At 41.9% G+C, this 24,325-nt stretch overlaps 3 protein-coding genes across 6 annotated transcripts in view; all 3 read right to left on the bottom strand.

Annotated features, from left to right (window-relative positions):
- The window catches only part of LOC135554688 (transcription factor MafG-like), a 36,252-nt gene extending 26,407 nt beyond the window's left edge, over positions 1–9,845 (bottom strand). Inside the window, exon 1 of one of the 3 annotated variants that reach the window (XM_064987108.1) lies at positions 9,677–9,845. The gene's annotated coding sequence lies outside the window, so the exon portion shown is untranslated. Of the gene's footprint in view, positions 1–973; positions 1,215–9,029; positions 9,275–9,676 lie in introns of those variants that run through there. The other 2 variants (XM_064987107.1, XM_064987111.1) reach the window with 2 other exon arrangements.
- Positions 4,330–4,914, bottom strand: LOC135553855 (keratin-associated protein 5-5-like). The gene has a single exon (XM_064985786.1). It carries the CDS (start codon positions 4,912–4,914, stop codon positions 4,330–4,332), a length of 585 nt encoding a protein of 194 aa, XP_064841858.1.
- A 4,086-nt stretch (positions 9,846–13,931) lies between the features above and the next one.
- On the bottom strand, positions 13,932–24,120 carry LOC135554686 (pyrroline-5-carboxylate reductase 1, mitochondrial-like). 2 transcript variants are annotated; one of them, XM_064987105.1, is made up of 8 exons: positions 24,001–24,120; positions 23,690–23,775; positions 22,754–22,824; positions 22,319–22,498; positions 18,954–19,175; positions 18,271–18,363; positions 17,460–17,623; positions 13,932–16,702 (listed from the first exon to the last, which is right to left on the bottom strand). In XM_064987105.1, exons 2-8 carry the CDS (start codon positions 23,754–23,756, stop codon positions 16,537–16,539), a joined length of 963 nt encoding a protein of 320 aa, XP_064843177.1. In that variant the 5' UTR covers positions 23,757–23,775; positions 24,001–24,120; the 3' UTR covers positions 13,932–16,536. The 2 variants fall into 2 exon arrangements, with proteins under 2 accessions (XP_064843177.1, XP_064843178.1); XM_064987106.1 differs by lacking the exon at positions 22,319–22,498.
- Between the last annotated feature and the right edge of the window lie 205 nt (positions 24,121–24,325).

The raw sequence follows: 24,325 nt of genomic DNA, 5'->3' as shown, positions 1-24,325 counted from the left end.
TCCCTCCCTTCAGCTGAGTGAAGTCAATTATCAACCAAGCTGCATGTGTCGAGCGCCATTTAACTGCAAATGAAAAATCTGACTCTGCTGGTAGCTCAGGAAGAGTTACCAGGAGTCTGGCTCAATTTATGCATATAGGAAAGAAAGAGAAAGAGGGGGAGGGAGGGAGAGAGAGAGCTGTTATTCAGAGCGTGAAATAAGAGTGACAAAAGAGAGAGGGTAAATCGTTCAGCGGCTTTCAAAGGGAAAATGTGTGAGGCGCTATCAATGGTGGGAAAACATTAAGCCAACACCTTTTCCCATTAAGACGTTGGAGTGATGAAGAGACATTTCCTAACATAACCAGAAATTGTTTGCCGAAATGAGGATGGCACCTTTTACAAGGACTGTCCCTGTAGTAGTGGGCCCTTGTATAATGATGATATGTCACCTATGCTGCCCTGCTTTCCCATGGGATAGATGAGTGGTTGATTGCAGAGAATTCAAGGGGACATTCTTCCTACTGCCTCTGAAGATCTAAATGAGTTCTAGAACCTGAGCTCGTAGTGGTTTATAAAGCATCTCAGACTAAGTTCTGATGATCTAGGAACAGGTCCATCCCAGTCCTTGACCAATGTAGGCTAATCTTATTCATCATGATGTACAAGGCAAAACTGATCCGAGAACAGTACCCTTACATGGAACCCAAACCAGCTGTGTGCGTGTGCCATCGTGCATAAATTTATTTTGTCCCCCTACACCAAACACGATAACAACACGCAGGTTAAAATATCAAAACAAACTCTGAACCAATTACATTAATTTGGGTGACAGGTCGAAAAGCATTAAACATTTATGGCAATTTAGCTTGCACTTGCTAGCTAATTTGTCCTGTTTAGCTAGCTTGCGGTTGCTAGTTAATTTGCCCTATTTAGCTAGCTTGCTGTTGCTAGCTAATTTGTCCTGGGATATAAACATTAGGTTGTTATTTTACCTGAAATGCACAAGGTCCTCTACTCCGACAATTAATCCACACGTAAAAACGGTCAACCGAATCGTTTCTAGTCATCTCTCCTCCTTCCAGGCGTTTTCATTGTTTAACTTATATGGTGATTGGCATCTAAACTTTCATAGTATTACAGAACAACCGGCAACGGTTCGTCTTTCAATCAATGAGGAGATGGCATGTGGGCACCTGCTTCTATAAACCAATGAGGAGATGGGAGAGGCAGGACTTGCAGCGCGATCTGCATCAGAGATAGGAATTACTTCTATTTTAGCCCTTGGCAACGCAGACGCTCGTTGACGCGCACGGGCAGTCAGCCTATCAGTCTGAGTGGCTTTATGAATAAAGTCTCTGGAGTCCATCAGGCATGAGGCACGTGAGTGGGCGAGGATAGACATTTCAGAATCATAGCCGAGATCTAATCTGATTCCCAAGAAGACTGTTTAATATAAGATTTATTTGGATAGCTCTCAAAAGTCTGTCAGAGTTGGGTCCTGTGGTGTAGACTAATGTGTCCCAAATGGCACTCTATTCCCTATATAGTGCACTATTTTTGACCAGAACCCTATGCAGGGAATAGGGTTCCATTAGGGATGAACCCCATGATTACTAGAAACTGAGAACACGTCATCACACTTCAAATTGAGGAATAAGAAACGTTTCTCCAACTGAAAGAGGAACGACTGAGTCTTGACATACAGAACAAACCTTATCTAGAGTAAAAAGACTTCCTGTGTGCTGGTTGTTGCCATATATTAAGAAATACTCAACATGTTATTAAGTTGTAAAGCTTTTTTAAAACATAGGATCTGCTGTTTTAGCAGAATCAACATGTAGAGCAGTGTGAAAAGTAACAAAAAGTCAGCCGATATTCTTGTCAGAGGCACGCCCAATTTTTCAGTTTTTGATTTGTTAAAAAAGTTTGAAATATCCAATCAATGTTGTTCCACTTCATGATTGTGTCCCACTTGTTGTTGATTCTTCACAAAAAAAATACAGTTTTATATCTTTATGTTTGAAGCCTGAAATGTGACAAAAGTTTGCAAAGTTCAAGGGGGACGAATACTTTTGCAAGGCACTGTATGTTGAAAGAAAATTGGAAAGCAATTTCAGCACACTCTTAGTACCTGTGATTTGGTGTTTTCTAAAATAAGCCAAACTTGGCTAGGCTTGTTTCCAAGTTGAATACAGTGCCGTTGTGGTCTATTGAATCGATATTGTGTCGAGAGCTGCAGTGGGACTCGGAGGAGAGCGAGGACTTCATTGGCCTTCAACGCTCTATCTGCCCGGAGGACTTGATTAAAAGGGAATCGCTCTTGATACATCAGCAGCCATAGCCTAACGCTGGCAGAGGGAGGCAGGGAGAATTGCAGGCAGCCCACACACACACTCACTGGTGAAATGTTTCAATCCATGAACTACCATTACTGGATCCTATATGTATTACTGACCTTAGGACTACAATAGAATACAACTGTATTGTCCATATTGAACAACGGAAATGTGTCCAGTTTCTCTACATGAGAGTAGACTTCTCTGGAGCAGGAACAGGTCAGTCATTTGTAGTTAATTGTCTCTGTATGGTTAACAGCTCACCAGTGTCGTCACAGTAAGCAAACAGAAAGCTAGGCCTACTCTGTCTGTCCAATCCACTGCTGCTTTGGTAGACTCGTTAAACAAGAAGACAATGTCGTCCGGCTACCACTGTAATGTTGTGCTACAAAAATCACCTCTGCTATTTGTAGGGTTTTCAGTGATTTAGTGGACCATCAGACAACTGACTGAATTGAAAACAATTGTCTCAACATGTAGATAGTAACCTATGTACTACGCGCATGCGCACACACAGGTGGAAAAAGTACTCAATTCTTATACTTGAGTAAAAGTAAAGATACCTTCATAGAAAATGACTCAAGTAAAAGTAACCCAGAAAAATACTACTTCAGTAAAAAAGTATCTGGTTTTAAATGTACTTAAGTACAGTGGTGGGGAAAGTACACAATTGTCATACTTGAGTAAAAGTTTTTTTTTTTTAAATGCATTACATCAAATTCCTTTTATTTTGCAAACAAGACAGCATAATTCTTACATATATATTTTATTTGCAGACAGACTGGGGCACACTCCAGCATCATTTAGAAACACCGTTTTTGTGTTTATTGAGTGCGACAGATCATAGGCAGTGGGAACGACAATGCATTCTTTTGATTGGTGCATGAATTGAACAATAATTCTGTCCTGTCTGCGCATTCTAAATGTAACGAGTACTTTTTGGTGTCAGGGAAAATGTATGGAGTAAAAAGTACATTATTGTCTTTAGGAATGTAGTGATGTAAAAGTATATCAAAAATATAAATAGTAAAGTACAGACACCCCAAAAAACTACTTAAGTAGTACTTTAAAGTATTTTCACACCACTGTACACACACACACACAAGGCTAAACATCAGCATTCATAATAAGTGTACAAACTCTGGTTCATGGTTGATGTTCATGTAAATGAAGCACACATTTTTCATATGGTACAAGTAACATTGACAAGTAAAATATTGGGAAAGTAACATTGACAAGTAAAATATTGGGAAAGTAACATTGACAAGTAAAATATTGGGAAAGTAACATTGACAAGTAAAATATTGGGAAAGTAACATTGACAAGTAAAATATTGGGAAAGTAACATTGACAAGTAAAATATTGGGAAAGTAACATTGACAAGTAAAATATTGGGAAAGTAACATTGACAAAGCCTCATTTGATGTCACAGATGTTGCCTACTTAAAACAGGTCAACCAAGTAAAGCACATGAAAGTAAAAATGACAACGCTTTGCCTGCTGTGCCTGGAGGATGAAAGAACAAAGTGCTACTTTTTCACAAGTCCAGAGAGGTAGCCTATATCGCAACACTCAGCAATCATAATAACCCCCTTCCGAAGACGCCTTGCAAAGAGTTTCATCACCAACAGCCCCTCCTTCCATTAAACAGAAAACCCTATATTCTCTCCCCATGTAGCTACAGCAGCACTTCTGATTTCTGTTTCCCCATGTAGCTACAGCAGCACTTCTGATTTCTGTTTCCCCATATAGATACAGCAGCACTTCTGTTTCCCCATGTAGCTACAGCAGCTCTTCTGTTTCCCCATGTAGATACAGCAGCACTTCTGTTTCCCCATGTAGATACAGCAGCACTTCTGTTTCCCCATGTAGATACAGCAGCACTTCTGATTTCTGTTTCCCCATGTAGATACAGCAGCACTTCTGTTTCCCCATCCCCACTGTAGATGTTCTGTTTCCCCATGAGCTACAGCAGCACTTCTGTTTCCCCATGTAGCTGTTTCCCCATGTAGCTACAGCAGCACTTCTGTTTCCCCATGTAGATACAGCAGCACTTCTGTTTTCTGTTTCCCCATGTAGCTACAGCAGCTCTTCTGTTTCCCCATGTAGATACAGCAGCACTTCTGTTTCCCCATGTAGATACAGCAGCACTTCTGTTTCCCCATGTAGATACAGCAGCACTTCTGTTTCCCCATGTAGATACAGCAGCACTTCTGTTTCCCCATGTAGCTACAGCAGCACTTCTGTTTCCCCATGTAGATACAGCAGCTCTTCTGTTTCCCCATGTAGATACAGCAGCACTTCTGTTTCCCCATTCCCCATGTAGCAGCACTACAGCAGCACTTCTGTTTCCCCATGTAGATACAGCAGCACTTCTGTTTCCCCATGTAGCTACAGCAGCACTTCTGTTTCCCCATGTAGCTACAGCAGCACTTCTGTTTCCCCATGTAGATACAGCAGCACTTCTGTTTCCCCATGTAGTGAAAGCAGCACTTCTGTTTCCCCATGTAGTGAAAGCAGCACTTCTGTTTCCCCATGTAGTGAAAGCAGCACTTCTGTTTCCCCATGTAGTGAAAGCAGCACTTCCGTTTCCCCATGTAGTGAAAGCAGCACTTCCGTTTCCGACATGTAGTGAAAGCAGCACTTCTGTTTCCCCATGTAGTGAAAGCAGCACTTCTGCAGACAAGAAACCCCAAAACACATGCTTTGTATTTCCGAAGGGAAATTAATTTCTCCTGATTAGGTATAACTAACTAACTACTGTGTTGTGTCAGCCATACAATACATAGGCATTTGCAGAGGTGTTGGTTCATTGTCTGTGACGATGTGCAGCAATGGATTCTTGCCCAGTGGTTCATCACGTGGGCTGGGCTGGTCGGCCTGTCCCAAACATTGCCATTCGGTGTTGCTGTCAGTAATAGCCCTCAGACGATTGTGCCGAGCCAAACGGTACCGACTCGGATGGAGTATCAAAGGTGGTCCTTTCCAGCACAGTGCCAGCAACTGCGATGGATGTAGCCATAACCAGGCCAGCTCCATTCGGCTCAGTAGAGTGAAATGGGCTTTACAGTCCAGTAGCTGTGTGCACCATCCAGCCACGTTCACCTCTAACAGTGTCCAGCCTTGTTTTATCTTGGCCACCTCTAGAAGGGCCATAAATCTCTGAGCTGATCTCACCACACCACCCCAATCTCATCCTGCCTGCCACCTGCTGTGGCGCTATACAAGGCCCCCTCATCTGTTCTCGTTACCTGCTGTGGCGGGACGGGAGACAGGAATTGAGCTTTATTGCAAATCTGGGTCTCTGACATGGGGCTGTAGCTATCTGCGCAGTATGTCGACCCAAACACGCTTTGCTTGCCTGCACCAACGAGGATGATGAAATAACTTGGAAATCGGAGCAAGAGAGAAACTTCAGAGACTCTACGCAGATCCTATCTGTGTACCCCTCCTCGCCCATTTAGGCTACTCAACAGTTTCCAAGGTGACTGGGAAGTATAGCTGGACGATATATCGAATGAATGTTTTTGTGAGATATTACAAATGCCTGCATCGCACTAATCATTTAAAAAAATAAAAATGTATGAGCGTTTATGTCAGCATGTTGTCTTTTTGGTCTCGTCTCCTTCACGCCTTCTGTGCTGTGCACCTAACCATTTACACCAGCGATCTGTATATAATGATGAGATGCTCATGTCTCTGTCCATAACAATGGGAGTCGTTGTCCCAAAGACGTGAAAGCAGGTGACAAGCTCAGGTCCAAAATAAGCCCATAGAAACGTATTGGCCTTATTTGACAGATTTTGGTGAGTGAAACTTCTCACGTCACCTCTTCCTATCTGTTTATACACACACACACACACACAAAACCGCTCCCCCTACACTCACAACAACAAAGATGAGAGATCACTTATTCCTCTCTGACAAGAGGTTTCTTGCCATTTGGTCCAACAAAATGTGTCATAGGGATACCGAAACAAATTGAGACATTATTTTATTGTAATAGAGGAGAAGTTGACCTTTCTAATGATGCCATTTTTACATCTCAATTACTCAAATTGCACACAAGGCAGACACCAGTAAAACAGGAGTATCAATGAACATTGATTCTGGTAAAACGAATGGTCAGTTTGTCACATGGAACCGCTAGCAGCATCTTAGCCATACCGTTATACTAGCTGTCTAGTCTGTTTATAATACCACGTACCCCTAGCAGCATCTTAGCCAGACCGTTATACTAGCTGTCTAGTCTGTTTATAATACCAGCAGCATCTTAGCCAGACCGTTAGCAGTCATCTTAGCCATCTTAGACCGTTATACTAGCTGTCTAGTCTGTTTATAATACCACATACCCCTAGCAGCATCTTAGCCAGACCGTTATACTAGCTGTCTAGTCTGTTTATAATACCACGTACCCCTAGCAGCATCTTAGCCAGACCGTTATACTAGCTGTCTAGTCTGTTTATAATACCACGTACCCCTAGCAGCATCTTAGCCAGACCGTTATATACTGTTTATAATAGTCCACGTACCCCTAGTCTGTTTATAATACTAGCTGTCTAGTCTGTTTATACGCCCCCTAGCAGCATCTTAGCCAGACCGTTATACTAGCTGTCTAGTCTGTTTATAATACCACGTACCCCTAGCAGCATCTTAGCCAGACCGTTATACTAGCTGCTGTCTAGTCTGTTTATAATACCACGTACCGCAGCAGCCAGACATCTTAGTTTGTTTATAATACAGATCAATTATAATACCACGTACCGCTAGCAGCATCTTAGCCAGACAATTATACTCGCTGTCTTGTCTTGTTTTATAAAATGTGCAATAAACTTAAAAACACAATTATATAAGGAATTGGCAACTCCTTCTCATTCTGAGAAACAAGGTAGGTCACATGATTCAACATCTAAACAAAGTGGCCAGGCTAACATCCTGTTCAAACAGTTGGAGACTGACAGAAGGGTGTGTTCATAACTGTTCTGCCTTGTTAGCTAGAAAATAGACGCAAGTTGGCTAAACTTGAAATAGAAAGATTAGCTGGCTACTCCACTAGCACTTGGGCTTGTTTATGAGACCCGTGTTAATGTTCTATAATGCCTGCTGCTAGTTAGTCATTATTAGCGAATATGCATTATGCATAGTTCTGGTAAAAAAAATGTAACAAAAATGGCATTTTCATAGACGGACTTAAAATCCAGACAAGTGATTATTGCAAAAAAAGCAAGTTAAACTATTTTGATAAAATAATACAATTATTAGTGGGTCTTATGGTGGTGGAAGGCTTATATTTTGCCTAGGTATAATTTCACAAGCCCTACATTTATTTGATTATTTCTGACTGTTTTAAAATGCTGTGTATTTGGCCTTTAAATTGTAAAACAAAGCTTAGAGAATTGTATCGATATCGATGTGATTTGTCCACAAGTTTGAAAAAAAGAAAGAGATGATTTTTAGGCCAAACCGCCCAGCCCTACTGAGAAGTAAGGAACTCAGCCTCTGAGCAACAAAATAGGCAAAAGCATATTTTCACTGCCCACCACTAAAATAGTACCATGGCACTTATAGTAAAAGCTATTCAAAGTGCACCATTAAGAGTTGCTGGCAACCAATCAAAAAACAGCTACATGTAACACAAATGAACCACCATTACCTAAAATAAGGACATCAGTATTAGATTAGCCTATATGCCACCAAATCATCCCATGTACATCCCATGTCCAAAGCATTGGCTAACATTATTCAAGCAACATAAAAAACAATACAGCAGTGATTGACAGTGCTGGATTATATTTTCTGAAACAAAAGGCATTCACTACAGAATGGCGGGTTTAATCGAAATGTGACCCAGTTTAACATTACTTGACATGGCGAATAGCAAAACGGGTTGAAAACAGTGTGGTTTCTTTATGTATGAAATACATTTTGGTCAATATAATAGATACAGGATATAGCACACAAAGAAATCCTATTAAATTACTTTTTTAAATAGTATTCTTAAAATACTAGATTTTAGAATTGTATGATAGCACACTTGACTGCTTGCTGATGGATCCTAAAGAGAACATTGCAATACAGAAAGCTGATCCATTTCTCCTCATCAGAATGCATTGCAGCCAGAGAACAAGGCAAATTGAATGATTTATGCTCATCCCCATCATTCCACGAGCAACAAGAGGACTGCAAATCAACACTTGACCATTTCACTACACATAATCTCTAGGATAACGACAGACGGCTCGCTGATAAATACCATCCATCCTTATCCGCCCAGACCTTTGTCCGCTGGTGGGGCCATGTTTCGGGTTTCCTTCTCAGACGTACAAATACATCATTATGATGATTCAGCAACGTGATAAAAATTCCTAGATGGCATTTATCTACGAACGTCAAACGAAACTTACAATGTGTAAGGTTAGCTATCCTGGTGTGTAAACACTGAACATTGACAGCGGAGGCTTGATAAGACATCGCGGGTGGTGACAACGTAACCACTGGCTAAATGACTTCGGCAGGTGAACCAGTTGCTAACCTCTACCGCCATCGAACACGATTGGAAATGCCAAGCAATCGACTGTTGAGCAATGCAAACTTGCATCTATCTATCTATCTATCAAATCACCAAGCGGTGCACATATATACATTGTATCACAAAATACTGTCGAGACCTTGTTTTATCGTGCTGATTTATGTCACAAATGAAGCCACCAACCTGATCGCGCTCCGACAACCGTTGCTTCGGCTCGCGCTTCCCTCAGCTCTGCAAGGCACGCTCGCACAGATATGAAGCAGCAGGTTTGAACAGCTCCAGACCTAGTTACAGTATGTACATGACGAGGCCAACTACAAGAAGCTAAATAAGCAGTTGGATTGCAGGATATCCATTTAGCAGAAGCCACCTATATCTGGTTACACTTTTTTCTCGACAACCCTCAAGCTGTCACTACTACACTACACCACTGCTTGCGCGTGACTAAATACCAGTATCTGTGTAGTAGCCTACAGACTCCCGCCTGCTGAACAAGCAAGGGAATCCCCATACTCAGCTAGTTAGGAATTACAAGATACGCTTTTTTTTTATTCAAGAAAAATGTTATATAATGTAACATGTTCATCTAATTACAAACCATGTCGTCATTCACACACAGAGGCTAACAAGAGTTGAGACGTATCCTAGAATAAATTACTTGATATTGCGCTGAGCTCAGCCAGCTGCTGGAAACCTGAGAAATTACTTTACAGGCTGGCTGGCTAGCTACAGCATAGAAGACACGCATTGAGCAAGCAAAGCTCAGCATATCGGAGGTAATGGCATGCACGCACACTCAGCATAACAACACGTTTCGCTTTTCAACTCACCAAACTTGATGTTTTTCTATAGTTCTTAACGTCCTCTATTGTGTAATAAAAAGGTCAACTTGAACGTAGCTACTACAATTGTGACTGCCAGACAAGCATGCGTTTTAAATCCCGCTCGTCTCTCCTTGTTGATTCCTTTCTCTACATTCCCTTGTATCGCGGAGCCAGACGTCATGTTTGGTCACGTGGGTTCATTCATGAAGTGTCAACAGAAGGACACTAAAAATCATATTTTCATGTGTGCAATCTCTTGCATGATGTTGCAACGCATCTGTTAAAAAAAAAAAAAAAAGATCTTGTTGTAACGCAATATGGTTGATTTTGCAAGTATGGACACTTTTGGATGTTAAATGTTTTTGAAAATAAAACTTATTGAAACTGCTTTTAATCTATCTGAATTGTTTTCTTTACTATGCCCGCAAACAAGATCTAATAGTGGCTGAGACCATACTATTTAAGAATATAAAGATTTGTATCGGTTTCCCCAAATACCTGAGTTGCAACGTCATAAAATGTGCTATTTTAGTTGTAAAGGAAATTACCAAAATTGTGCCATAATACAGTTGAAGTCGGAAGTTTACATACACCTTAGCCAAATACATTTAAACTCAGTTTTTCACAATTCCTGACATTTAATCCTAGTAAAAATTCCCTGTCTTAGGTCAGTAGAATCACCACTTTATTTTAAGAATGTGACATGTCAGAATAATAGTAGAGAGAATGATTTATCTCAGCTTTTATTTCTTTCATCACATTCCCAGTGGGTCAGAAGTTTACATACACTCAATAAGTATTTGGTAGCATTGCCTTTAAATTGTTTAACTTGGGGCAAATATTTTGGGTAGCCTTTCACAAGCTTCCCACAATAAGTAGGGGGAATTTTGGCCCATTCCTCCTGGCAGAGCTGGTGTAACTGAGTCAGGTTTGTAGGCCTCCTTGCTCGCACACACTTTTTCAGTTCTGCCCACAAATATTCTATAGGATTGAGTTCAGGGCATTGTGATGGCCACTCCAATACCTTGACTTTGCTGTCCTTAAGCCATTTTGCCACAACTTTGGAAGTATGCTTGGGGTAACTGTACATTTGCGACCAAGCTTTAACTTCCTGACTGATGTCTTGCTTCAATATATCCACATAATTTTCCTTCGTCATGATGACATCTATTTTGTGAAGTGCATCAGTCCCTTCTGCAGCAAAGCACCCCCACAACATGATGCTGCCACCCCCGTGCTTCACGGTTGGGATGGGGTTCTTCGGCTTGCAAGCCACCCCCTTTATCCTCCAAACATAACGATGGCCATTATGGCCAAACAGTTCTATTTTTGTTTCACCAGACCAGAGGACATTTCCCCAAAAAGTACGATCTTTGTCCCCATGTGCAGTTGCAAACCGTAGTCTGGCTTTTTATGGCGGTTTTGGAGCAGTGGCTTCTTCCTTGCTGAGCGGCCTTTCAGGTTATGTCGATATAGGATTCATTTTACTGTGGATATAGATACTTTTGTACCTGTTTCCTCCAGCATCTTCACAAGGTCTTTTGATGTTGTTTTGGGATTTATTTGCACTTTTCGCACCAAAGAACGTTCATCTCTAGGAGACAGAACGTGTCTCCTTCCTGAGTGGTATGATGGCTGCGTGGTCCCATGGTGTTTATACTTGCATACTATTGTTTGTACAAATGAATGTGGTACCTTCAAGTGTTTGGAAATTGCTCCCAAGGATAAACCAGACTTGTGGAGGTCTCCATTTATTTCTGAGGTCTTGGCTGACTTTCTTTTGATTTTCCCATGATGTCAAGCAAAGAGGCACTGAGTTTGAAGGTAGGCCCTTTAAATACATCCACAGGTACACCTCCAATTGACTCAAATTATGTCAATTAGCCTGTCAGAAGCTTCTAAAGCTATGACATAATTTTCTGGAATTTTCCAAGCTGTTTAAAGGCACAGTCAACTTAGTGTACGTAAACATCTGACCCACTGGAATTGTGAAACAGTGAATTATAAGTGAAATAATCTGTCTGTAAACAATTGTTGGAAAAATTACTTGTGTCATGCACAAAGTAGATGTCCTAACAGACTTGCCAAAACTATAGTTTAAGAAATTTGTGGAGTGGTTGAAAAACAAGTTTTAATGACTCCAACCTTAGTGTATGTAAACTTCAGACTTCAACTGTATATATAACCTTTCACATTAATTACATGTATTTATTTTTTTACTATTTGGAAGTTCTTAATTATATGTATGCATCATTTATGTCAATGTCCATGTATGTCTTGATGATACTTAGAAACATGTATCTACCACATCAAAATCTTCACATTGTTCTTAAAATGATTATTTTAGGAATTATATAAGGTTCACATATGGGAAAGTCAACAATATCAATTGTAATTTAATACACCTTTGCCTCAAAAATATGTACCGTGATGGTAATGACTTAGCGTTGTGGTAATAAATAAAGGCTAAATATATATATATTTTTAAATGACAGTGTGGTGGAAATTACATTTCATATAAAACCGATGAAAAATACCATTAAACATTTGAATGTCACAGTTGTACATGTTTAATTTGATTGAAGATATAGAACAGACCATTCGTTCCAAATCATCCCAAAGGTGTTTGATGGGGTTGAGGTCATGGTATTGTGCAGACCAGTCAAGTTCTTACACACCGGTCTCAACAAACCATTTCTGTATGGACCTCGCTTTGTGAATGGGGGCATTGTCATGCTGCTACAGGAAAGGGCCTTCACCAAAAATGTTGCCACAAAGTTGGAAGCACAGAATTGTCTAGAATGTCATTGTACGCTGTAGCGTTAAGATTTCCCTTCACTGAAACTAAGGGGCCTAGCCCAAATCATGAAAAACAGCCCCAGACCATTATTCCTCCTCCACCAAACTTCACAGTTGGCACTCTACATTGGGGCAGATTTCTTTCATCGGACTGTCAAATGGTGAAGCATGATTTATCTCTCCAGATAACGCATTTTCACTGCTCCAGAGTCCAATGGCAGCGAGCTTTAGATCACTCCAGCCAACACTTGGCATTTCAAATGGTGATCTTATGCTTGCTACATGCTTCAGCACTCAGAAATCCCATTCTGTGAGCGTGTGTGGCCTACCTCTTCGCGGCTGAGCCATTGTTGCTCCTAGACATTTCCACTTAATAATAACAGCACGTACAGTTGCCCGGGGCAGCTCTAGCAGGGTAGAAATTTGACAAACTGACTTGTTGGAAAATGTGGCACCCTATGACAGTGCTAAGTTGAAGGTCACTGAGCTCCTCAGTACAGGCCATTCTACTGCCAATGTTTGTCTATGGAGATTGCATGGCTGTGTTTGATTTTATATACCTTTTGTCTAGGCACCCTCCCCGCAGCATGATGCTGTAACCACCATGCTTCGCCGTATGGATGGTGCCAGCTTTCCTCCAGATGTGACACTTGGCCCTCAGGCCAAAGAGTTAAATCTGTTTCATCAGACCAGAGAATCTTGTTTCTCATGGTCTGAGTCTTTCGGTGACTTTTGGCAAACTCGGAGCGGGTTGTCATGTGCCTTTTACTGAGGAGTGGCTGCAGAGATGGTTGTCCTTCTGGAAGGTTCTACCATCTCCACAAAGGAACTCTAGAGCTCTATCAGTGACCAATCGGGTTCTTGGTCACCTCCCTGACTAAGGCCCTTTTCCCAGATTGCTTAGTTTGGCCGGGCAGCCAGCTCTAGAAAGAGTCTTGGTGGTTCCAAACCTTTTCCTTTTAAGGATGATGGAGGCTACTGTGTTCTTGTGGACTGTCAATGATGCAGAATTGTTTTGGTACCCTTCCCCAGATCTGTGCCTCAACACAAATCTGTCTCAGCACTCGACAGACAATTCCTTCAACCTCACAGCTTGGTTTTTTGCTCTGACTTGCACTGTCAACTGTGGGATATAGATACACGTGTGTACCTTTCCAAATAATGTCCAATCAATTGAATTGACCACAGGTGGACTACAATCAAGTTGTAGGACCGTCTCAAGGATAATCAATGGAAACAGGTTGCACCTGATCTCAATTTCAAGTCTCATAGCAAAGGGTCTGAATACCTACATAAATAAGGTATTTCTGTATTTTATTTATTTGCAAAAATGTCTAAAAACTGTTTTTCACTTTGTCATTGTGGGGTATTGTGTGTAGATTGCTGAGATGTTTTTATTTTTAAATCCATTATAGAAAGCTGTAACAAAATGTGGAAAAGGGGTCAGAATACTTTCCGAAGGCACTGTATATAGTTTTAATTTATTTAACTCTTTTTTTTTTTAAACAGGTGCATTAAACATTTTCTAATTATCAGGACTTTGTAAGTGTAATGCATAGTAGAATGTCAAAAGCCTGGGTGTGAGACAGGACAAAAACAGTGCAAAACAGTGAATTCCAGACATGAAATGCTTTATAAAATAAAAAAGAATATTGAAAGCTGAAAGAAAAAGTTTAGGTTATAGTCTCGATGTGAGAAAAAAAAATCTAAATTAACATTTTATCTTAATCTAACCCTGAGACACAAAAAGGCCAGTATTTGCAAAATCACCCATATATGCATACAGGCTACAGAAAAATAGTGTAAATAATTTAATTAATCATGAAAGTTTTGGAAATACCGTTTAATAAAACAGATCTATCTAGACTTTACATATTTTGTTCAAAAAATATATAAACTCTTACACGTTCAGCATATTCATGTATTTCACTTTGTATAGGCCTAATAGTACCACTTCCACCTTGTAACAGTGATATGCCAGTCAAATATGCAAAAACTGAACATAAAATGTCTTATGTAAAATACTGTAGTCTACCTACTGTGTAACAATGATTGCTCCCATCTTGAACAAGTCTCTCACACAAAGGAGATGTGTTTGTGTGTAGTAAGTCTATCTTGCAAAGGATATTCAGCTACACTGAACAGAAATATAAAAGCAGCATGTAAAGTGTTCCATGAACTGAAAAAAAAACACAGAAATGCTCCATATGCACAAAAATGCTTATTTCTCTCAAACATTGTGCAAATATGTTTACATCACTGTTAGTGAGCATTTCTCCTTTGCCAAGATAATCCTTCCACCTGACAGGTGTGACATATCAAGAAGCTGATTAAACAGCATGATCGTTATACAGGTGTACCTTGTGCTGGGGACAAAAGGCCATGTAGTTCAGACAACACAATGCCACAGAGGTTTCAAGTTTGAGAGAGTTGCACATTGGTATGCTGACTGCAGGAATCTGCACCAGAGCTGTTGCCAGAGAATTTAATGTTAATTTCTCTATCGTTTTAGAGAATTTGGCAGTACATCCAACCTGCCTCAACTGCAGACCATGTGTATGGCGTCATGTGGGCGAGTGGCTTGCTGATGTCATCATTGTGAACAGTGCCCAATGGTGGCGACCCAGGGTATGGTATGGGTAGGCATAAACTACGAACAACAAACACAATTGCATTTTATCGATGGCAATTTGAACAAACAAAAATACCATGAGATCCTGAGGCCCATTGTGAGGCATTTTTGTCAAACAGATGCATATCTGTATTCCCAGTCATTTAAAATCCATAGATTAAGGCCTAATGATTTTATTTTAATTGAATGATTTCCTCATATGAACTTTAACTCTAAAATCTTTGAAATTGTTGCATGTTCCGTTTATATTTTTGTTCAGTATAGATAGATATGTGTGTAACTTTTAACATTAATGACTCCTACCATCTTGAACAAGTCTATTTTAAAGAAGATATACATCAACAAGACAAACCTGGATAAAGAAAAGTTGAATTGAATTCCCATTTTGTTGTGGTTTCCAAGTGTGTCTAAACAGTGTTGCTCCTTCTACAAACTGAAAAACAATGTTTTTCCCTCCCTCAGTCAGGCTAAAATGATTAACATACTAAAGCTGTAATATAATCTCTCAATCAAGCAAAGAAAATAGCCAGAAAATGAAGAGATAAACAACAATAGAAAACAGGGACCTTTGCTGTTTAGCAACAGACCAAAATAGTTCCAGTAAGACTGTACATAATGTATGACGGAACATATAGGCACACATTCTATGAAACAGAAGCTATAGATAGCTAAGCACATAAGACATCCAACTCCACATCTGTCTCTGTGTTTCTACTGAAAGGGAGTGGGCGGCAGGTAACCTAGAGGTTAAGTATGTTCCAACAGTAACCGATAGATACCTGGTTCAAGTCCCGAGCCGACTAAGTGCAATATCTGTTCACGTGGCTTTGAGCAAGGCACTTGACCATAATTGCTCCTGTAAATCGCTCTGGATTAGAGCATCTGCTAAATGGCTCAAATGTAAAGGAATTGTGACCTGTTGTTCATCACCATGTTGGTCCATCTTAACTGTCTATGTTCGTCTTCTTCCCCCGGTCACCTCCTACCTCTTTTCTCCTTCATCTGCACTGATATGACAACACTGGACAGGTGAAAGCCATAATATCTATTAGGAACTTGCTTTTACCTGTCCAGATGTTTCTAGTCAGTGAACATGGAAGGAGAGCAGGAGTAGTGTCCCTTCACCCTACATCCTCTATTGCTGTTTAAGTTTATCCTCACATTTACGAAGCTGCCATTTTATGCCCCTCCTCTCAGCTGGCATGCTATAACCATAACAAATGTTTTAGGGTTGAAATAATATGTTCAGCGGCGTTTCATTCTTTTGAGGGTCTCTTCCTGGGGCGTATCACTAGGAAGCAAAAAGACAGAAACAGGGAGGAACTACCTGAACTTGTCCGCTAAGAAACTTGTTTTTGTTGCAAAATGTTTTGATATGGTCTGCAATGCACTAATGAATTCACCACTGTTCTGTGGTCAGAGCCACTCAGTTCAATTACTTGTTATGCCTGGGGTTGCTGCTGTTGAACAGGCTGATCCCAGACCCCGTCCGGACGCCCACCCCTGTTCCCACCCCTGGCTGCTGCAGAACCTTGTCCAGCGTAGTCTTCTTGATGGCCGCAGGAGAGATCTTCTCCTGGTCAGCCAAGAACTGGAGCTCCCTGATTGAAAGAAACAAAGAAAGAAAATAAATGTACATGACCTTTTACTCTTAACAGAAGCTGTTATCCCGAGTGACCTCAAGTCAAATATTCACACACTGACACTCCCGTTGAGCCATAATTTAAAAGAGATGGGACTTTGCTCATGGAGTGTGTCTACTATCTGTTAGTTACAAAAAGTTCAGACATATGCATCTAGCACCCTCTGCTGTCTAAACAATAGCATCCAGCCATACAACAGAGCACTATGATACAGACATTAAACAAACATTCAAATGATTATTATTTTTACACAAAACATATGTCTGGTTTCCTGAACCCAGATTGAGCCCAGTCCTGGACTAAAAGCACACTCAATGGAGAATCTCCAATCAAAAGTGCTTGTAGGTTGGTTGAATCTGGGTTGGGGAAAATCATGGAAAATTATGTGGTTAAATCAAAAAGCCACATTTTGTTAAATGCTATGTCCAGAGACCTACTGGCCTCACCATACCACCAGCCAGGGCTTATCCACAAAGATCCAACATATTGAATGTTGCAGATAGAAATGTAACACAGACTTGACAGTTCTTTATCCTTCACAACAGGGGATCATGTCTACTCTACCACGTAGATTTCTATCTGCACATTCCAGTTTGATTTCCAGGGCACATACTTAGCCTAGTCCTCGACTAAAAAGCATTTTCTATGGAGATTTCCATTGGAAGTGCTTTTTAGTCCAGGAAACTGTCCCTCTGTAAAGTGGTGCCCAGCCTACCTGGTCCTAATGCAGGAGGCCTCCACAGCGTTGATGAGCAGGGCGCGGAAGCCCCCACTCTCCATGACGTGCAGGGCGTGAATGGTGGCGCCCCCTGGGGAGCAAACGTTGTCCTTCAGCTGGCCAGGGTGCTGCTCCGAGTCCAACAGCATTTTGGCTGCTCCCTATGGGAAAGACAAAATAGAGACATGAACATACTGTGGTGAATTTGGGCATAGCCTCGACCGGAGAACTGGAACCCGGGTCCCTGTGAGGGACAGTAACACATCTTAACTGTTACACCAAGAGATCCAAACCCATTGACGAGGTTGCTAGGTATACCAAGATTGCTTCAATACGGTACACTCTACAGTCAAGCAAACATTTGCAAGGCTCATGGTTATATGATGTCAAACTCAAGAGAATAACTCTCCACATTTTTGCTCAGATGCAATAGATTTCTTTCAAGATGTTTACAGATCAAAATCTGATGTATAATAAAAAATGAAAACATTCACAAGCAGTCCTCAAAAGAGATTTCTGACTGAGATTATATTCAGGGCTTGCCTGATTGTCAGTCTCGGTTCAGCATCTACATTCCCCTCATTGTACTCTGTGTCATTTGCCAAAGATAGCTGTGGGAGTTATCGAATCAGGATCAAATCCTCTGATCTCCTCAAGCTCATTAATGACACAATGTTCATATTTGAAGAAAGACCAGTCTCTTTGGCAAATGACAATGTGTACAAGGAGTGTAATGTTACAGAGACTGGTACCAAGACTAATTCAGGACTAGATGTTCATAGAGAATGCATGTAGATGAAGTTCTCACCAGCAGGGCCTGTGCTCCAAGCCGTATAGCCAGTCTTCTGGGCAGACCCATTTTAACCCCCCCGTCAGCAAGCGCTTCCACAGCTGTAAATGCCTATAGGGAGACAAAGACGAACACACACTTATCATATGCACACTCATCACATGTATAAAAACACAGTTCAAAATGGGCTCTAGAGATTATAGAAGAGAAAAGAGTTAACAGAAATGACTAGCCAGCCAGTAGTTTAAACGGGCATAGTAGGCGTTCTCCTAGGAGCTAGGCAAGGTCCAGTTCTTATAACCAATTACTTGCATGGTCGATCATGAAAATAATGAGCTAAAATAGCTTTACAAGCCAAAGGTATGGTTGTAGCCCACTGGGCTAACCTAGGCATTAGCTTGGGGAGCTAGTCTTCTGGTGTCAGGAGAGGTCAGTCATCCCACAAGCGGGGTTTACTGAACCACCTCAGTTACAGTGGCAGACATGCAAAGCACTATTCAAAAAAAGCACATCAGAGTTATCTTGTTGCAGGTGCGTGGGTATAATGTGGTATCTTAAAAGAAAGGAGAAACCTGCACACTACTCCTGCTCGTACTGTATCCCTTTTAATCACAGTTTATTAAAGCATGTCGGCCTCTTGGTCTTCAGAGCTTTTTTGATAGTAAATGTAAAATAGAAACTACAACAACAGAACCACTCACATAGGCAGGTCCACTGCCACTGAGTCCGGTGACGGCATCGATCAGGTCCTCCTCCACCTCCGTGCAGTAGCCCACACTGGCCATCAGCTGCTCCAGCAGCCTCCCGTCCTCTAGCTCGGCGTGGGTACCCGTGGCGTAGACCGTGGCTCCCTCCCGAACCACCACCGGGGTGTTGGTCATGCATCGCATCACCTTGGGGAACGGGCGGTACTGGAGCAGCTTCTGCCAAGGGCAGGGGGAGAATAACACTGAAGTTAAGCTTACTTGATAGACACATGGGGGAACGCTTCATGAAAACGGTCTCTGCAGTGAAACGTCCTTTTTTACCCCCTTTTTCTCCCCAATTTGTTAGTAGTTACTGTCTTGTCTCATCGCTACAACTCCAGTACGGGCTCGGGAGAGGCGAAGGTCGAGAGCCATGTTATTAAAACACAACCCAACCAAGCCGCACTGCTTCTTAACACAGCGCACATCCAACCCGGAAGCCAGCCGCACCAACGTGTCGGAGGAAACACTGTACACCTAGGAACCTGGTCAGCGCGCACTGCGCCCAGCCCGCCACAGGAGTCACTAGTGTGGCCAAACCCTCCCTAACCCGGACGATGCTAGGCCAATTGTGCGTCGCCCCATGACCCTCTCGGTCGCGGCCGGCTGCGACAGAGCCTGGGCACGAACCCAGAGTCTCTGGTGGCACAGCTAGCACTACGATGCAGTGCCTTAGACCACTGCGCCACACGGGAGTCCGGAAACTTCCTTTTTGAATACGTTTTTTTTATTTTTTTTTTTTACTTGCAATGACTTGGATATGTAGTTGTGGGGGGGCCAACCTAGATACAAGTATGTGGACACCCCTTCAAATGAGTGGATTCAGCTATTTCAGCCACACCCGTTGCTGACAGGTGTATAAAGTCGAGCACACAGCCATACAAGCACCACAGAGAAACATTGGCAGTAGAATGGCGCGTACCGAATAGCTCAGTCCTTTCCAACAAGTCAGTTCGTCACATTTCTGCCCTGCTAGTGTTGCCCCGGTCAACTGCAAGTGCTGTTATTGTGAAGTGGAAATGTCTAGGAGCAACAACGGCTCAGCCGCAAAGTGGTAGGCCACGCAAGCTCATAGAACAGGACCACCGAATGCTGAAGCGAGTAGCGTGTAAAAATCCTCCGTCCTCAGTTGCAACACTCACTAACGAGTTCCAAACTGCCTCTGGAAGAAACGTCAGCACAAGAACTGTTCGACGGGAGCGTCATGAAATGGGTTTCCATGGCCGAGCAGCCGCACGCACACAAGCCTAAGATCGCCATGCACAATGCCAAGTGTCGACTAGTGTGGTTTAAAGCTTGCCGCAATTGGACTCTGGAGCAGTGGAGACGCGTTCTCTGGAGTGATACATCACGCTTCACCATCTGGCAGTCCGATGGACAAATCTGTGGGGGAGATCAACTCCATATTAATACTGTGGTTTTGGAATAAGATGTTCGACGAGCAGGTGCCCACATACATTTGGACATGTAGTGTATATCCTTACTCATCTTTGCTTACAATCATATCGGAAATAACCTGCCTAATGCCTCACAACTTCAACATGCTCTAAAAGTAGGCAAGTGTTTTCCATCATTCTCTGTGCCCCAGATTACACAGGACACAGAATTCTCAGAGGCCTCATCTCGTGACAATCCAACCTTGAACAGTCTCAAACTGCTGAATCTCTCTCTATGTACCGAAAGTAGCAGATGTCTCACTGTTACCATGTTCAAATGAAAGTTGTATCAGGTTCATGTCAACCAAAGTCTGTAATGATGCATGTATACAGCATTCAGAATGACTATGTAATGCTGACACTCAGAAGAAGAATTTGCCTTTGAGCCATGTCTTTTCAGACACCTTGCTATTGGCCTTTTTCACATGACCACTTGTAACGCAAAGCTCTGTATTAAAACATTTACTTCCACCAGATCCTAGAAGTCTAGTCTCCTCTTTTACCTTTTCACCTCTTCAAGGAATACCTAGGATAGGATAAGTAATCCTTCTCACCCCCCCCTTAAATGATTTAGATGCACTATTGTAAAGTGCTGTTTGCTGTTCCACTGGATGTCAGAAGGTGAATTCACCAATTTGTAAGTCGCTCTGGATAAGAGCGTCTGCTAAATGACTTAAATGTAAATGTAATGTCAACTTACTACTGCAGAATTACAGCTTACGGTTGTTTTTAACATACCACTCGCACACTGACTGGAAACTGCTCTGGATAAGAGTGTCTGCTAACGGACTAAAATGTCATGTAAATGTCACTAAGACAGGGTTAAGTTAACGACAAATACCACTGAGCTACGGAACTACAGTATCGAAGGTAGATTTTAGTTTAGAAGTAGTGTATTAGGCACATCCAGTAACTTGCAGGTGCACCGTACAAAAGTAAAAGACAATATAGAAAGATAAGATACCCACAAACAGTTGAACGCTTCCCCAGTTTTATTGTGCAACGTTTTGAACCAAGACCTTTCCGGCATTACAAAAAGCTTGATTTCGCTGTTTTGTGGTCTGGTTCTCTCAAATATCACAGTATGAATCTATCCTGATTCTCTATTTGTCAGTGTCTTGTGAAAGCACATGACTGTTCATCAGATTGCAGTGTGTGGCAGCTTTCCTAGTGTCAGGACAGAGGGCTGAGGTATTTTCAGTGGGAACAGAATGGAAGGGCGATTCATGTTGTAGCAGACGGAAGTTGCTATGTCCTAGGGCTATGTGAGACCAAAGCACGGTAGTGACTGAGGGGGCAGGGAGAGAATCTCAATGGCATTTCATTGATTTATTGCATCCTCTCACCTCCTTCAATTGAGATTCTCCCAGGGAGAGGAGAGGGACTTCTGACCTCATCCAATGGGTTTTGAGGACGATGAGAGAGAACACGAGGAATCAAGGAAACGCAATTTACTGGAAGCCTCAGGTTAGGCTATAACAGAGGGCTGTAGCTTCATTGATCTGACAGGATGGAACAAGTTATTTCCAAGCAGGATTCCACCTATCCAATCATATCAGGGGCTTGTTCAATAGGCACCAATCGTAAGAAAATCAGTGAGATACTTGTTCAATAAGAAATATACATTTCAGTTCTGTTGCAAAACGTTCTGTTCTGTGCGCTAATGAACACGACACAGATCCATAGTTCAGTACTGAGAGAGAAAGCGAGAGACAAAGCACTAGCTAAAGTCAACTTTAATTGGATTTCACAGTTTGAATCTATCTTGATTTTGTATTTTTGTCACTCTTCCGTTTTCTGTTGCAAAACATTTCTAAAGATCTGTAAATCAGTAGAGAGAGAAAGCTCTAGCTAAAGTCGACTTCCACTGGACTCCAAACTGACCTTCTCAATGGAGCTGATGGTGACACCAGCTGCACAGGACACAATGAGGTGGCGGTCCTCAATGTCCGGTCCGATCTCATCCAACACGAAGGGGATGATGTGTGGTTTGACAGCCAGAAACAGAACGTCACTCTTGTTCACCACCTCCTTGTTGCTGGTCGTGAGATTGACACCCATTTTCTGTGTAGAAGAGCACAGACAGTGTTGATCGTTACCCCTCAGCATGATAGCATTTCTAAAATATAATTGAAATGAACAAATGTATTATGTGCCTTTTTCTCGCTCCGTCTTTCTTTCTCTATGCATCTCGCTTGTGTGTGTGTGGGATTTCATTTGAGTGTAGCCGATGCGAGATGGTAATAGATATGCTGTAACTAAGGAAACTTATTCCCACAAACATCCAGCGCAGCCCAATGACTGATCCCTTCTACTCACTCGCAGTCCAGACACTGTGGGAAGATCTGTGTCTGGGGAGCTGGCAGTGATCCTCTGTGTGGCAATGACACCTGCAGGGATGGGAGGGAAAAATCAACTGGAAAACCCTGGTGGCTGTGTTTCGGACACTGGTGGCCAGCCTTGGCTGCGTTTCAGACACTGGTATAATCTAAAAACAAAATATTTGTATACAAATAAAACAAAAACTAGCAAATCAAGCCTGAAAACAAACAAACTAAACTTCAAATAAAAATGTACCTAATAGAAATAAAAATTAATATAAAAAAAATATATATATATAATAAGCTTGGATCGGTGTGGTCAGACCAGCTTGACCAAGACCATGCTGGACCAGCTTGGTCACCAGCATAAGCTGGTATGTGTCTGAAACACAGCGAAGGCTGGTCACCAGCAAAACCATCTCCAGACCATGCTGGTAAACCAGCATAACCAGCTAGACTAGCTTAACCAGCATCAGACCAGCTAAACATTTGGAGGTTCAAACTTCATATTTGACAATATTAAAATGGCTCATGCACCTCAAAGCATAGCCAGCAGATATGACCTGCTTGCTTACAGCCGCAATAGGGTCGGACAGCATTCCTGTGTATATTAAGACACGGTGGAGTCAGCTTGAGATAGTACCTCAATCCAGGGATGAGAAATGTGCTGTACTCCAAATTGTCCTGTTATAAAGAGAAGATTGAATGACTGCTAACAACGGAGCAGTCGTTCAATCTTCTCTGTGTAAGAGTTGGGATAATTGGAACATTCAGAGTAAAAACGTGTTTCTGGATTGAGGTATGTTTTCCGAGCCATGTCTCGCTCCAGCTCTGCAGTGTCTTAATATTCACATGAATGATGTCCGACGCCAGTGCAGCTGTAAACAAGCGGGTCGGATCTGCCAGCTATTACAAGCAATGCTTAGATGGTTACCTGCAGCGCTGAATCCCTTCACCAAGGCATGGGCCAACTGACCCGCTCCGATGAACCCCACACTCATTCTAAAGTTTCTGTTGTTGCTGTGAAGAAAAAAGGACACTGGTAATATCAAGAGACATAAAGGTATACGCAATTACACCCGCCCTGTGTAAACAACAAAGAATATGTAGCATTTACAGTAAACAGTAGTTACTTCCTGATACCAAATGGAATCACAATACATGCCGTTATGACACAATTGAAGCAATGGCGACAGCTTCCTGCAACGAAGTAGCCTAAATATTTGACAGACGAATCAAACTTACGGGTGTTGCGACGAATGTATAAATTGTTTCCTTTTCCAATGTTGCCACCAAACATATAGTTCAACAGAGTTACAGCTGTAACAGCGTTAACATGATTTCCACACCAAAAACCGACTATGATAATGACATGCGAAGTGACCAATAGACTGAGAGAGTCGCTAAACGTCTAACCAATGACGGTGGCAGCATTCATTTATTGTACAGTTATGGGTGGGTTCTGTAAGCTGTGTACAGCCAGTTGCATCAGCCTTGCAAGTACAGTGGGCGTGGAGAAGAAACCTCTAGGTTACGTTCCAGATCATGCCCTTCTAGTGGCTGACTCCGG

This window comes from Oncorhynchus masou, chromosome 14, assembly GCF_036934945.1.
Source record: "Oncorhynchus masou masou isolate Uvic2021 chromosome 14, UVic_Omas_1.1, whole genome shotgun sequence".
NCBI classification, from domain to species: Eukaryota; Metazoa; Chordata; class Actinopteri; order Salmoniformes; family Salmonidae; genus Oncorhynchus; species Oncorhynchus masou.
Note: the sequence above shows the minus strand (reverse complement) of the source record. Positions and strands in the feature narration are given on the sequence as shown.

Excerpts from the sequence above, each read along its gene's own strand:
- LOC135554686 (XM_064987105.1), bottom strand. The coding sequence starts at position 23,756 with ATGAGTGTGGGGTTCATCGGAGCGGGTCAGTTGGCCCATGCCTTGGTG. Across the intron at positions 22,825-23,689 it reads GAAGGGATTCAGCGCTGCAG|GTGTCATTGCCACACAGAGG; the intron begins GTAACCATCTAA and ends CCATCCCTGCAG. Across the intron at positions 18,364-18,953 it reads GTGGCAGTGGACCTGCCTAT|GCATTTACAGCTGTGGAAGC; the intron begins GTGAGTGGTTCT and ends GTCTCCCTATAG.
- LOC135553855 (XM_064985786.1), bottom strand. The coding sequence starts at position 4,914 with ATGGGGAAACGGAAGTGCTGCTTTCACTACATGGGGAAACAGAAGTGC.